This window comes from Stenella coeruleoalba (genome assembly GCF_951394435.1).
Source record: "Stenella coeruleoalba genome assembly, chromosome: 4".
Lineage (NCBI taxonomy): Eukaryota > Metazoa > Chordata > Mammalia > Artiodactyla > Delphinidae > Stenella > Stenella coeruleoalba.
Window position 1 is genome coordinate 72,219,813 of NC_137149.1, and position 15,793 is coordinate 72,235,605.

At 44.1% G+C, this 15,793-nt stretch overlaps 1 protein-coding gene across 2 annotated transcripts in view; it reads right to left on the reverse strand.

Annotated features, from left to right (window-relative positions):
• The window catches only part of SCFD2 (sec1 family domain containing 2), a 398,472-nt gene that overhangs the window by 25,681 nt on the left and 356,998 nt on the right, over positions 1-15,793 (reverse strand). For both annotated transcript variants that reach the window (XM_079920247.1, XM_079920248.1), the window contains exons 6-7: positions 13,779-13,924; positions 2,187-2,321 (exon numbers count right to left, since the gene is read on the reverse strand). In XM_079920247.1, coding sequence (XP_079776373.1) covers positions 2,187-2,321; positions 13,779-13,924 — 281 coding nt within the window. The remainder of the gene's footprint in view (positions 1-2,186; positions 2,322-13,778; positions 13,925-15,793) is intronic.

Sequence of the window (15,793 nt, forward strand, 5' to 3'; positions counted from 1 at the left end):
ATGGCATCATCCCCCATCTCAAAGACGGAGGTCTTTGAGAAGTCACTGTTAGGTCCTCAAAGCCCTGCAGTTCCTTTTTCCATTTATCCCAATTTTGTTTAAACTTTGAACACATGGGCCAGAGGTAACTTTCCTTGCCAAGTTCTGTGGAATGATGGGAAGAGCCGGCCACAGAGGCCCACGTAGAAATGGAACAAAATGATTTTCCCTTGGGCTGCTGGGGTGAGGAGGGCTACTGGGCCAGCCCACCAAGACTCTCCCACCCCCTGCAGAGAGATGAGAGCCCCTGGCTACTGAGAGCAGAGGCCCGGCAGCTGCGGGCCGAGGAGTGGATGCTGACAGCTGCTGGAAGAACACACATTCCTTTTTCTTAAATCCATTACATGGAAACCTCTCTTTGAGATCAGTCTCCAGGGGCGGGGGCATCTCTTCATGAGCTCTAATTCCAAGGATTTGAATGGAGAGAAACACAGCAGGCCAGTGCTGGCCCAGGACGGTTCTAAACATCCTCTCAGGCAAAGCTCCCCTTAGGACAGCGAAGCTTCCGACCGCAAGAAGAGCTGTAGAAAACACTCCGTGTAGTTTAAAAGGGTAATTTAAAAATGTGATGTCTCACGGTTCATGAAACAGTGATGGAAAATGCAAGTGGACAGTCCTCCTACGACAGACAGTCTATGCTAGCCTCCAGAGAGTTGCAAAGTCCGTTAGCACATCAAAGGCACTGTGAAATCTGACAGCAAAGAATTTCGGGTTAATTTTCTGTTTATCCCATGGGTTCCCAAACATATTTGGTCACAGAACCCTTTCGCCAGGACACAGTTCTTTCCGCAGAACATCACTGGCCTAAGAGAGAGTTAAGGCCTTCTCTCACTGACACCGTGCCTCCTTGCAAATTAGAAACTCCTGCAGTAAGCAGAGTGCAGACAGGTTCGAGCCTCCACGTGTGCCCTTGCCCTGCCCACGGACGCAGCAGCCTGACTGGGAAAGGACAAAATGAGCCGTCCTCAGACTTGATGGATCAGGGCAGGAAAGTCCACTCTTGTTATTGTAGTCTCTCTCCAAGGTTAAGTCCAAGCTTATGAATGAAGGAATAGGGTGCTCGGGTGGAGAAGGTCAGAGACCACCTCTAGCCTGGAAGCTTCTGTACAAACTAGCCACCACGAAGGGCTGTTGGACAACCCTGGGCTTACATTTAACATGGGAGTCCACGAACACTTTTGAGAAGCTGAACTGTGCTGCATTGTTTTAAAAAAAAAAACCAAAAACAAAACAGAGGGAAAATGCACCAGCCGCGCATTGCATCAGAAGCTGATGGTAACTGGGACCACTGGGAAGGAGACTGGGTGTCCATTCCAGCCGTTTACTGCTTGGTTTAGAGTCTGATTGGCTTCCGTCCTCCAGCTTTTGGAGTGGACCAGTTTTCCTGGCACATGCATTTATTGAACTCTGAAAGGCCTGATCTTCTATGCAGATTAATTCATGATTTCAAAGATGCTTTGAAGCTGGCAAAACATTCTGTTATTTCCAAGAGTTATTACAACTGAAATCCTGGCACAGAAGAGGAGGTCAGCCTGTAATCTTGTTTAGATCTTTTTAAATTTAGAAACTTTATAGTGGGTTAAAAATAGATCACATTTGTGTACTTTTCCTCCTTTCATCTCCACTGCAAAGGCTGTTCAGTAATTTTGACCTACCCTTAATACTAGCCAGGGAAATGCTCATGCTTGTCACCCAGGAGTCTGCTAAGCCCAAATAAAAGTCATTTTCAAATGGATTTTGGGGTGATGCTAGTTATACAACTGAGCAGAGTTACTCATTATCCCACATAGTAAGTTCTAGAATTAAGAGCACTGGGCTACCACTAAGATCTGTGAATGGTATGTGGATTCCTGTTAAGTGAAAATGTGGGCCACGAGGGAAGTTTTCAATGGTGCTACCTGGAGGGCTTGTGTCCTTACCTATTGATCAGAAAAGATTATAATGCTTAGGTCAAGGGAAGCTGTATGAGGCTGGAAGGTCAGGCTGCTTATAACCGAAAGTTAAATGAAGATCGCACCCGATTTCAGAAGGGCCAAATACTGGACGTTCTCCTTTGTGGTACTCGCCAGGGTTAAGGGGGTACCAGCACTTTCAAGCCCAGCAAAGACAGCATTACACTCAGGATTACCTCGTCATGGTTACTTTACCTTCATGAACATGCTAAATCCAGTTTTAAGGAGATCAGTGAGGCCTGAAGACATGTGTTCAATGTCAACGGGATCTGGCCTCTCGGGATTAAATATTTCCTCCACAACCTGCTTCAACAGCGGCTTATAGGATGCCTGCAAAGACAAAACATTGTGCTGTAAGTAAAAGGGTTTGTTTGATTTGCCTAGAGAGAGGGTAGCTTTCTCTGCACCAAACGAAGCAAAACCAGTTTATTCTGATACTGAGCAATGGCTGTGATTCTCCGTGTGTGAAAAGACAATATGACAATGATTTGGGGGGAAACTTTTATCCCACTACACTAGCACTATTTTTTATTCCTCACACTCCCTTCCATAAGCAAATGCCTCTCACCAGAGCTATAATCCTAGTATGGCTAATTTTTCAATCTAGATTTAAAGTGACAATTTTTTGCATGAAGTATACTGAAAAGCAAAGTATTGTCAGTTGATATAGACAGGAAGACAATCTCCTAAACATTCTTAGAATTATGCTCCCTTCTGCTAGGATCCCGAATGTTTTCTTACAATGTATTGTCACTATCCAAGTCCAAAGCAATCCCTCCGTCTTTTAGAGAGGTCAACTCCAAGTACACACTGGCCAGAAAAAGCAGCCAAGATGCCCAAAGAAATCTGACCAAGGTCAGGGCTTAGAGAAAGCAAGCCACGCAGACTATGAGAATTTCAGTAGAATTAAGCGGATGTGAATTTACAGCAACTACAGTTTGGTAAATGGTGCTAAACCTATCCACATTTAGGTAGTATTTGGAGGCAGCTGCCTCTGACCAATGTATATTCCAAGCATGTTCCCCCACCTCTTTCCTTGTGTCTCCTCACTACCAAGCTTTTCCTCTCTCCTTCCCTTCGCATCGGCTGGACCACCTTCCTCCCAGTCTTGTTGCTACCTCTGCTGCTCCAGATACGTTCGGCAGCCCAGTTTGAGCATGAAGGGTGAAGGAAGAGGAATGTCTTCCCTCAAAGCACTCTGCTATATCTGTTACAGGCTCAGGACAGCCAGGCTATGACAGCACTGTAGAGATGTCATGAACTGTTCCTGTCTTTGCACTGGCCAAATCTGTGACCGGCCTCTAGCCAGTGTGGAGGATATCTGGTATGTTAACTTCACCTCTGGCTTCATCTTGCTTTTCGTAGTCATTTTTTACTCTTATTTCCCCCTTATTCCAACTTTCTTACTTGAAATACCTTAGAAATATAGCAGGGTATAAACCATCAAAATCATAAACAGTCGTTTAGCTAGAAGGGAACTGGTGCATTTATCAAGGATAAGATGCAGGGAGAAATAGCAGCTGTTGAGTTGAGGGTGCAGCTCTCCTCTGCTTATTAGTCAAATAGACCATTGCGTGCCCAGAGATCTCAGAGGCAAATGCTCACGAAAGGGAAAGTACTGGGCAGAGACACCGATAACACAGAAACTGAAAAAACCAAAAACTGTGAGTCAATCTTCCTAATACCAACATAGATTTTAAAAATTTATCATACAGGCAAAAATACAGAGGTTTGAAAGTATACTTTTTTGATGAGACTGTGGGGAAACAGACACGCTCATATACTGCTGGTGGGAGTGTAAATTGTTACAATCGGTGTAGAGAGTAATCTGGCAATATCTATCAAAGTTACAAATGCATCTGACTTAGCAATTCCACATCTAGGAATTTATCCTACAAATATGCTAATATATTCAAATGAGATCCACAAAGGACTGTTTATGGTTTATAATAGCAAAAGATTAGAAACTCATGTGCCCATCAGTAGGGAGCTCTTTCATAAATGGGATACATCCACACGAAGGAATGCTATGGAAGCGAAGAGGGAAGTTCTGTGCTGATGGTAAAAAGCAAGGTGCAGAATAAATCGTGAGTGGAAGAAGCAAGGTGAGGAACAGTGTGTATGATGGGCGTTTGTGTAAAATGTGCCAAAGGGAATATGAAAGTTTGCATTTGCTGAAACATGCAAAAAATAAACTCTGGTGTGATATACAGAATCACCATGAGCAGCGATCATGGAGTGGGGGACTGGACAAGGGACAAAGGTGAGAGGAAGCTTTTTCACTATATTCTTTTTTTAAAAAGCACAGTTAAAACACCACTACACACACACACACACACACACACACACACACACACACACACACACACGGCAAGAATGGCCTTTTTTTCCCCCACCTGTTCAAAATTAATAGATTATTTATGCATGGAAGAGATTCGAGTAAAGCACACCAAAATGTAAACAAGGGCTAACTCTAGGTTCTGGGAGTAGGGGACATTATTTTCTTTTTTTTCTACATTTTAGAAATTGACAGGTATACTTCTGGAATCATAAAACAATCCAATAAATATTTTCAATGTTAAAAAAAAAAAAGGTCATGGAATGGCCTCTGAATTCTACAAATCCTCTTCCCTGAGTAAATTGTCTTGAAAACTTTTCTACCATCTCAGCCTTTCCGGATATTTAATCTCTTAAACTTTAATCTCTTTAAACTGCTCTCCATGGAGAAGTCCTTTGGCCAATACTCTGCTACCTTATCATCATTATCATCAAATATTCATTGACTGCTTCTTTAGAAATAGAATCCAGTTTTTGGACAGGCACATGATCAACTGGCTGAAAGACTCCATTCTCCAGCCTTCTTTGCTGTTGGGTCTGCAAGTTCTGGGCAATGGAGATGTAAGTAGAAGGGGAGTGGGACTTTCAGAAGTCTTCTATTTTTAAAGGGGAAGGGTATGCTTTCCTCCCCTTTCTCTGTTTGCTGCCTGGAACATGGAAGTGATGACTGGAGCTCCAGCAGCCACTGTGTAAGACAGGGCCATTCTTTAGAGATACTGGAGCAGAGGGCTGGAAGAAACCCAGGTCAGTGGAGACTGGTGGAGCCACTATAAACATAACACGGATGTACTGAATCAGGACCTACTTATGTGACAAGACAAAACCTTGCATGTTTAAGCCTTACGTTTCAGATCCTGTTACTTGCAACTGAATGCAATTCTAACTGATACAAAGCACAAAGGGAAGATAAAGAAATAAAAAGGCCATTTCTTCTTCCCAGGAGTTTACAGTTATTTGTTTTATTAGTCTACATATAGTTATATAGAATAACATTAAGCAGAACCACAGAGAAGTACATATACGCTGTCACATTTAAGACAGGAGAGAGTATACCCCAACCTACAGAAAACAAAAGAGGCAATTGCTCCCCGTAAGATGTACCTTCTGTAAGAAGGAAGAGTAGTGATCCTGAGAAGAGCTCAGGTATAGGAAAAAGTTGGTCCTGTTGTCCAGCTAAAACACTATGCCTAGGGCCTCCTCTGTGCAAAGTACAGTGTACCAGGGTGACAGGATTGCTCTCAGGGCTCCAGAAGCCCCCATGTAGACTGTGAGACAGGGAAAGAAGGAAGCGTAGAGGGTTAGGGATCCTGCTCTCTCCCTTGCTCCAATTTCAGCTTTCCAATTTCTTCTTTAAAACGACTAAGCACAGAACCACTAAATAACATTGTCCATTTAAAGAGCACGATTTGGGAAAAGACTTTCTTAGGTACAAAGCAGTACTAGTCTCGTGACTTCTTAGCAAACACATTTCTCAGTTTTCCCAAGTAGGGTTTTAATCATGAGAACTTTTGGCTCCTTCCTCACTTAGTTTGGACTTTTTTCTGCCCCAAATCATGTCACTGAAATCTGATTGAAATGAATAGCTTTTGGCAGTAGCTTCTTAGATGACGATCCTCTAACTGTCATGGAATTTTCTATTCAGCCAGAAGCTACCCAATTCTCAGCAAAGGACCATAGAAGGTGGTGATGGGGAGACAGATGTCTTGCCCTAGTGCCCTGCTCACAAGTTTTCCTCACATGTTAAAAAGGACCAGAGGGGAGATTAGTCGTGTAGTTTGTCTACATAAGAGTGTTAACCAGAGTAATTTAATTTTCCTAATCAAACGTTCACTGTTAGTTCATCTTTCAGGGGGGGAAGGAGAGGAATTAAAAACACAGACAAATTCATCCTTATTTCTCGCTTATACCACATCCAGCGTGTGCTGGCAGGAAGGGGTCTGTGCCCTACGGTGCAGGGCCTACACAGTCATTCAGACACCCAGGTTCCTGCTATAGGGTAGCCCCACCAGTCCCTAGGGCACTGGAATCCCACACTGAAGCCTTTGCATCTCATCAGCAGAGGATGAAAGAGAGCGAGTATGGAGGATTTCCAGAGAGATTTTATGGGTTCAGCCTGAAAGTGAGCTGTATTACTTCTGCCCATTGTTCATTGGCCAGAATTGGTCACAAACCTACATTTACCTGCAAGAGAATCTGGAAAATGTGGTCTAACTATGCCAGAAGGAAAAGGAAATGGAGTTTGGGGAACATGTATAGCATCGTCTCTGCCACAGACACACCGTAAAGTCTGGATTGAAACATTAATATAACTATTTCCTTAATAACTGGCAGGTTGCTTGTTGTAGGCGAAGGATTATTAAACCTCTCTTCCCTTCTACATAAGAATCTGACCTTTGGTTAACTTTCTAGCTCTGTTTCCTTGGAAACCTGATAAGGGAAGAATGTCAAACTCTAGCCAGGCAAGATTGCTTATGATAAAAATGACCGTTGCTTAGTAAATTGCATTAGACTGGGGGAACTATAAATACTGGACAGAAAGCCAGGGCTTTGGGCTGCTCTGAGTATGATGACTCTTGTGTGGTTGGCCATGGCCCTTGGAGGAATGCTGGAAGTCATGTCAGTGGAGTTGTTTCAGAGAAATTGGCTCCTATAGGATATGAGGGTTTTAAGCCAGAGGACTCCTGCCCCTACCCTTCCCTCCATGTGAGTCTAGTTCCCTCACTGCTCAGCTGTCACTTCAGGACCAAACCGAACAGCTCCTGGGTAGCTGCATGGACTGCTTCATGATGGTCACAGGACTACCTGAGAGGAGAAAAATGCCCGCTGTTCCCTACCACGAGCTATGTTCCTGTCCTGGGCAGACGGGTGAAAATGGGGGCTATGACCACAGAGATGACTTATCTACTAGGCACAGAATGCACGATGCCTAGGGCCCACAGGACTGTTAGCGACCCATGAAAATGGATTGATTTCTTTTAAAATGAGAAGAAAAAAATGAACTTTTTGGTCAAAGATAATGTTTTTTTTTTTTTTTTTTTGCGGTACGTGGGTCTCTCACTGTTGTGGCCTCTCCCGTTGCAGAGCACAGGCTCCGGACGCGCAGGCTCAGTGGCCATGGCTCACGGGCCCAGCCGCTCCGCGGCATGTGGGATCTTCCCGGACCGGGGCACGAACCCATGTCCCCTGCATCGGCAGGCGGACTCTCAACCACTGCGCCACCAGGGAAGCCCAAAGATAATGTTTTGATATATAATATTATTTGTCTCTATACCAATGAAACTATAATATAATTATATATGTAATTGCATATGTGTAAATATAAGAATATATTCAGTAATCAAATAAATATATTTAATTTTTATTATAATATTTAATAAATATTTCTTCACATAAATATATATATATAGAGATTTTGATACAGGAAGAGGGCCATGAAGGTAAAAGTGCTAAGGGCAATGAAAATCACAGTGTGGCCCTGTATGACAGTCTCATGAGGCTAGCCTGAAGGTTTGGTAGAGCCTAATGAGACCCCCATGGGTGTTACACATGAAATAGATGAAGTTTCAAAAAAAATCAGAAACTCTCTTTTTTTCTTTAAATGACCAATATCTGTTCCAGAACAAACTGGGCTTTTAATATACCAGAGTTAATCAAAATATGAAAAATAAAATACTTGTTTCTATGTCTCTGGTTACTCTTTTGCGGTATATGATTAGATCTAGAAAGTTCTTACTGACCTGATTCCAACTCTTGAAGAAAGGTGTTGAGCATAGCAACAGTTGATGACATTACACATAAGTCAGAGACAATTTTGAGAAACTAGTCTAACTCCAACAGCTTCGTTTTTTTTTTTTGCGGTACGCGGGCCTCTCACTGCTGTGGCCTCTCCCGTTGCAGAGCACAGGCGCCGGACGCCCAGGCTCAGCGGCCATGGCTCACGGGCCCAGCCGCTCCGCGGCATGCGGGATCTTCCCGGACCGGGGCACGAACCCGTGTCCCCTGCATCGGCAGGCGGACTCCCAACCACTGCACCACCAGGGAAGACCCCCAACAGCTTCTTGAATTTGGCGCAACTTAAAGATGGCCTAGGACGGGGGTCCCCAACACCTGGGACACGGACCGGTACCAGTCCTAGGCCTGTTAGGAACCGGGCGCACGGCAGGAGGTGAGCGGCGGGCGAGCGATGCATCATCTGCCGCTCCCCATCGCTCGCGTTACTGCCTGAGCAATTCCCCCCCACCCCACCCCGTGGAAAAATTGTCTGCCATGAAACTGGTCCCTGGTGCCAAATAGTTTGGGGACCCCTGGCCTAGGATATCCATTTCCGAGAAAACTGGAGTTGTTGCCACAATCACACCCCCAACAGTCATGCTGCTGACCTTGGCTTTGCTGGTTGGTGTTGGTGCAGCCAGGACCTCTCTTGGTCCTGCTATTGCAGATGCTTCTCTCTTTTTTGCAAAACCGACTCTGAACAACCAAGTTCTCAGAACTAGATTTGTACTGAGAGTATTTATTTTGTTTCAATCCAAGATTGTACAGAAAAACATTTGTTCAAAACTGGTCTTAGCTTTGACTACTCCATGGCTTATTTATTTTTATTTTTTGCTGCAGTATGACTGATTTTTTTTCTCCTTTCATCTTCTTAAGGAAAATGGTTTGCGCTGCAGATTAAAAAGTGGTTCATTTGTCTATCTGTTCATCCATCCATCCATCCTTCAAACCAGCAGCAGATTACTTAAAATATCTTTTGATTAAAGTCCCTTCAACTTCAATATGAGGAAATCAAAGCCCAAAGCTATTAATTAACTTGCTTGAATTCACACAGGCAGTTAGAAGTTAGACTACAGGACAGAGCCAAGTTTCCTGGCCCCCAGCATAGCCCTATCTCACGCAGAGCCTTTCAGAAAGGATGCTAGCAGGTCTAGGGTGAGGTAGATAGAATCAGAAGAAGAACAGAGCTTAGTGCTTGCAAAAGACCAGCTGGTGGCCAGAGCTGGGGATTGTTGATGTTGATGAAGAGACTGGGCCTACAGACTGTTCAGAGCGCATATTTCACCGGGCACAAGATGAATCAGGCCTCCTTGGGCCCTGCTGGTTCTAAAGGCTCTGGTTCAACATGCCGGAGGCACAGAGGACAGTGCGCATCTGTGGGAAGTTTCCTCCAGGGAAGCACAGCACTTTGAGACTTCTGCCAAAACCCGTCATGCAAGAGCCGTGCAATATTTTGTCTGAAAGGGCTCATAAGCTCCTTGCCCTGAGTCATCTGAGAAACAGCAGCACATCAAACACTGACATTTAGGAAGGAGGTTAAGCCTCCCATTAAACTGGAACATTTGTAGTAAGAAATGAAAGCATAAGAAGACTTGCTGCACACGCAAAACTGGGGCTTATGTTTCCGGTCAACAGAGTCTATGGACAAACATGACTTTACCAAACAAACGGGTGTCAGCAGTAGACTCTGACCAAATGCCACAGCTAACAGGACAGTCCGCTTAAGAATGACTCCCTTTTTGTGTAGGCCATCTCCTAATAAAGGAAATGATGAAATGCTACGAAAGAGGACAAAGAGAAGGTCTATTTTGTCCTTTACTACAACTGTTAGAGACAATGCTTACATAGCACTGTCTATGTGTCAGCTCCTATCCTGAGAGCTTTATATATATTATTCAGAGCACGTTTATGAAGGAGCTACTACTGTTAGCTCCTGCTTACATAAGAGGAACTGGGCACAGAGAGGTGAAGTAATTTGCCTAAGGTTACACAGTTAGTAGGGAGCAGAGCTGGGCTATGAACCCAAATGTTGCTGTTAACGTACATGCTAACCTCCCTCTCACTAAGAATTAAGAACATAAGAAATGCCTTTCTGGATAAGACCCACAGTCCAGGACCCACCCATCCATCCACTCTCCACCCACCCCTAGGTGGCAAGCATTGTGCTGGGCTCTGCATGCACCGTGGTGAGCAAACCCAGAAGCTGTTTCCAGCTTTGGTGGTGTGTTCTTCAAATAAAGAGCTTCAGGGGCAGCTTCACGGTCCCCATCACTCTCCTGGCTGTGGCAGAGGTACTAGCTTCCTTGGAGGGCCACGTGTGTGGTGATGTTCTGGGCTCACTTCTGGAGACCTAGTCTAGATCCCACTCCTCTAGCTCTTTCAAGATTTTACATGTACTTAATTTCTTGTATGGAATCCTGCTCTCCTTAAAATGACGAGAGTGATGTCTGCTTTCTGCATCTGAGCTGTGACTGACACATTTTCCGAAAGGGCTAAAGGATGAAGGTTAAATAAGAAGTGCCTCAGGCTAGGAGTGGAAACAGGAGTGGCTCTAAGAGTCAACTCATTTGCATCGGAGCAGGAGAGAGGTACCTGGGAGGGAGGCTGGGGCTGGTAGGGGCCCTGAGATCCAGGGGAGAGAGCCCGATACATAGCACTGGTCCCAGGGAGCCCGGGACATCCCAACTAGATTCTGTGTAGGAACAGCATGGAGCTAGATAGAAAGCACAGTTTTTTCTTGGAGCTGAGGACCAAATTGGGAGAAGGGATGGACAGAAAGTTGCCTAGCCAAGGTACATCTTCAAAGCTAAACAAAGCTGGACTCTGTTTCTACTCTGGACATTTGTTGTTTTCTATCTATACACATTTTTGTCCCAACAAATCCTCCAACATGTGATAAAAATACATGTAGCACATTTAAGATGCACCCAACAAATATTTATCGAGTATCCACTACGTGCAAGATACCACTCTAGGCACTGAAGATATGGCAGTGGACAAACCAGATCAAAATCCCTGTCCTCAAGGGGCTTCCATCTGTGATTGAAAACTTCTTCTTTTTTTTTAAATAAATCTATTTATGTATATATGTATGCACGTATTTATTTATTTGGCTGCATTGGGTCTTCCTTGCTGTGTGTGGGCTTTCTCTAGCTGCAGCAAGCGGGGGCTACTCTTCGTTATAGTGCGCGGGCGTCTCACTGTGGTGGCTTCTCGTTGCGGAGCACGGGCTCTAGGCATGTGGACTTCAGTAGTTGTGGCACGCAGGCTCAGTAGTTGCGGTGCGTGGGCTCTAGAGCGCAGGCTCAGTAGTTGTGGCGTGTGGGCTCAGTTGCTCCGCGGCATGTGGGATCTTCCCAGACCAGGGTTCAAACCCGTGTCCCCTGCATTGGCAGGCAGATTCTTAACCACTGCGCCACCAGGGAAGTCCTGAAAACGTCTTTAAGTTCAAAAAGTGTTGAAAAATTCAAACAGGTAAAAATTATCCATAATCCCATCAAAAATTCTTCCTCTACATATGTGAGTATAAAGCAAGAAGCCAGAGTTCCTCCTTGTGCATCTAACCCTTTCTGTTCCCCACATGTAACCATTATAAAATTTTCCTAAAATGTTAAAGACTTATTAAATATATACACCCATGTACTTTTTATTTTTAAACAAAAATAGGATAATGCTTTACATAATGATCTACATCTACACCCAATAGATGTACATCTACACCCAATAGAACATGAACCCGTTTTATTCTGAATTCTCCAAGCAGAGCCCAGGACAAGGACCCAAATACAGTCCTTGCCAAGTATATTTAGATTCCACTCATTTTATTGGTTGCACAGCATTTCACTAAGTGTCTGTATAATTATTATTTAATCTCCTCAAGATACACATATACTCCCTGCCTTGAACCCACTTCCACTCAGTGACATTTAGGATTTTTGGTGAACGAGTTGATGTTACTGACTCACTGTAAGGGAAGTGTATGCAACAAGGGAAAGTTCATTTTCCAAAGGCGATGGCTGCTCAGACAGGGTTCTGAGGTCTGGAGCAACTGTGTTGCTAGCAGGGAGATAAAGTCTAGGAAACTTATCACTGTCCTTATTATGCCCAAGATTTATAGCTAATACATGTTTATGTGAAGTTGGCCAAATTAGTCACCATGATGATCACAAAACAGAAAAGCCTCATTAATTTAGTGGTTTATCTTCCCCTTGCCAATGATAGCAGCCACTTGTGTCTTGATATCCTTTGGTCTAAACTTCATCATATGTCAACATTTCTATCACGTCTTCTAGGATCAGTCCATACTGCCATATTTAAGACTGGTAATTGTTTCATGACAAAACTACAACTGATTAATTATCTGAGTGATTTTTTTTAATCTGAGTGATATTATCTGTATTTCGTGGTAGTGATGTTCTCAGATCATTGGACAAAAGATGGGAATTTATATTACTAAGTTGAGTGCCAATTTCTAAGGTCTTTTGTGTCTTGGTGGGTGATTTCAGTATCTGAGATCAGCATTATCAGTCATAATTCCTAGACCCTCCAGGAGAACCACGGTGCTGCAAGCAGGGAGGTTTTGGGTTGGCAGAAAAGACCTGGCGTCAGGCCCTGGCCCACCTGTGTGCCTGCTTCCTGGGTCTCGGGATGAGAATACCTCTCTGGCCTACTTGTCGTGAGGATCAAAGGGAAAACCAAATGTAGGGGACTCTTCAAGTATCAGCTACTATACAAATATATGGGAGGAAGAATCTGGATTTTGCTAGGTGGTAGCAGGTAACCTTAGCTGTTGTCGACATGCCCACCTTAGAGAGTCAGAACCCTCAAGCTGAACCCCTCACTGTGTCCTAGTCGCCACTAACAGCTCATTCAACTCTCCAAAAAGCCTTAGCAAATGGAGCGAATTTTACTGACTATTTCATGGGGAGATGGAAGAGAAGATTCCTTCACACACTCCACAGCAAAACCCAATGATCTTTTCTGTCAGAAACATCTGTTCTTCCTTGAAAGCTCACCTCTGGCCACCAGGAACCTGCGGGGTGTCTCTTCCTTGTCCAACAGAGACTGCCCAGCCTCGATGGCCCCAGCTTTCCTTCACCCCTTCATCTTCCCTTTGGGTCTTTCCGTGCCTCCCCGTGCCTCCCCCGCACCTCGCCCCACGGAGTTTTGATAGAGCAATTACCCCTTCAATCTTGGATTCTCATACCGTCTTCCTACTCCCTGGTCAAAACATCCTTGCAAGGTTCTCCTACTCTCCTAATAAAGCGGTGGGGGCATTTTAAATAACAAACATTTTTGCTGGCATCAGCTTCTTTTTCCCTTGCCATAACGTTATTAGGTAATTTTGCTACTCTTAGATCCAGAAACGTGGGCACTAAGGCCACCCCACATCTGGCGCTTAGGGACTTGCTTAAGGTGACAGAACAGCTCTGGGGCAGTTATAAAGCAGCACTGACCCGTAATCCAGTGCTCATCTCACTGCATCGAGCCTGAAATACAAACAAACTGGGAAGCTTTCAGATTCAGGGCAACCCAGAACTCTGGACTACAAGGGCCTTGGATTTCATCTTGAACAGATCCTTCATTTTAGAGAGGTTAAAATGGAAACTTTTCTTTCAGTCTCTGAATCCTAAAAACACAACACAGATTAGACGGTTACTTTAAAACATATGTACTTGCCTGGTGGGTATGATTTCCAGGAACATATACAGACTTAAACTGTTTCATGAGATTCCGAGCTCCAGCAATATCCCGAAGCGAAGTAAAGAGTTCATCCACGGCCCTTCTGGACTTGTGAAATGTCAGGTTAATTGAAGAGTCACAGCCTGAAACAATCCAGAGATATTTGCTTCGCTGAACAAATCTTTACAGTGAGTTGTAATCGTGACAGGTTGAGCTCATGTAACGTAGTTGTTGTTGTTGTTTTTTAACCCTATTTCCCCCTGGCTGTTCACCAACTGGGCTGTTTCAATCATCCCTGAGCAATGAAACACATTGAGTGTAAACGCCTTTGACAGAAGCAGAACTCAGAATTGCCTGGGATTGCAGCCACTGGCTTCAACCACTAGACTGCAGAGGTTTCACAAAAAGAAAGCTCCCCAGGGTCTAGGGTCCTCTGAACGCAGCTTTGGGAAAATAGGAGACACAAAGGAAAACACAACAGAGTACTGTGACGAACCGCTCTCACTTGAATCCCAACAACAGTTTCCATAAAATAGAATAGCAAGAATGAGAAAGATCATAGAGTTGCTCCAATAACAGAACTTGCTGGGATGGGCATATAATGCGCTAACAAAGCTTATGGCGTATTTCAAAAGGCAGCCATTCAGAGCTGATCAAACACAAAGGGGGCCTAATGAGAAGACTGTTCTCGGAAGTGGTTCTATTTCTTTTTGAAACTCATAATAGATGCATTGCTTCTCTGTCTTGTTACAAGCTCATGCAGAAGAGGAATGATCATGGTAAGTCAGAAGTTCAAAAAATAGAGAAAGATTCAAGATGAGTATTTTTGACTGTTGAAATATTGCAGATACATGAACTCATCAATCCCCACATCACCCTTATGAGACAGGAGCTATTCTTTCCCCCATACAAAGGATGAGGGAGCTGAGGGCCAGAGAGATTAAGGAACACTCCCATCAGCACACTGTCTATGTTCAGCCCATGTTCGTTCAGTCATTCTGGACTGGTTCACCTGTAGGTTTGGGGAACAGTTCTTGTGCCCTCTGCTTCCTGCCTCAAGTACCTGCATGTCTGCCTCTGTGTCTGTCTGTCTCTGTCTCTGTGTATCTCTCCTCCTGTCTGGGGCCTTTCTCTGGTTAGAAGCATAGAAGTCAGCACTCAGAAACAACAGAGCTTTCTCATCGCTTGGGGGGTACCATTCTGAATTGTGGTCTCCATAGCCTTATGGAGGGGGCAGCAGGACTGAGCCCCAGTTGCCCCCAACAGTAACTCACTCATGAATGCCTCCTCTACCGGCTTTCCTTCCTCTCCTGTCTCACTTCCCTACGTCCTGACCACACTGCCTAGGACATCTTCTCAAATACAGTACTTGCACCCAAATCCTTATCTCGGGACACCAGAGCTGCCAGGGTGATTTTAACACGGGCAGCTTGGGTCCAGAATCTATATTCTTTTTTTCAGAACACACTTATTGAGGTTCAGTTCATACACCACACAGTTAACCCATTTCAAGTGTACAATTCAATAGCTTTTAGTGTATTCACATAGTTGTACAATCATCATTCCTACAATCAACTTTAGAACATTTTTATCACCTCAACAAGAAACTCCATACCTGTTAACTGTCACTCCCCCTTTCCCCCTACCCCCAGACCCTGGCACCACTGATCTGCTCTCTGTCTCTATGGATTTCCCTACCCTGGACATTTCATATAAATGGAATCATAGAATATATGGTCTTTTGTGACTGGCTTCTTTCACTTAGCACAATGTTTTCAGGGCTCATCCAAGTTGTAGGATGCATCAGCACTTAGTTTCTTTTTATTGCTGACTAACAGTCATTGTATAGATATACCACATTTTAAATACCCATTCATTGGTTGGTGAACATTTGGGTGTTTCCACATGTTGGCTATTATGAATAATGCTTCTAGTTTTACATGTACAAGTTTCTGTGTGGACATACATTTTCATTTCTCTTGGGTACATATTTAGGAATAGAATTTCTGGGT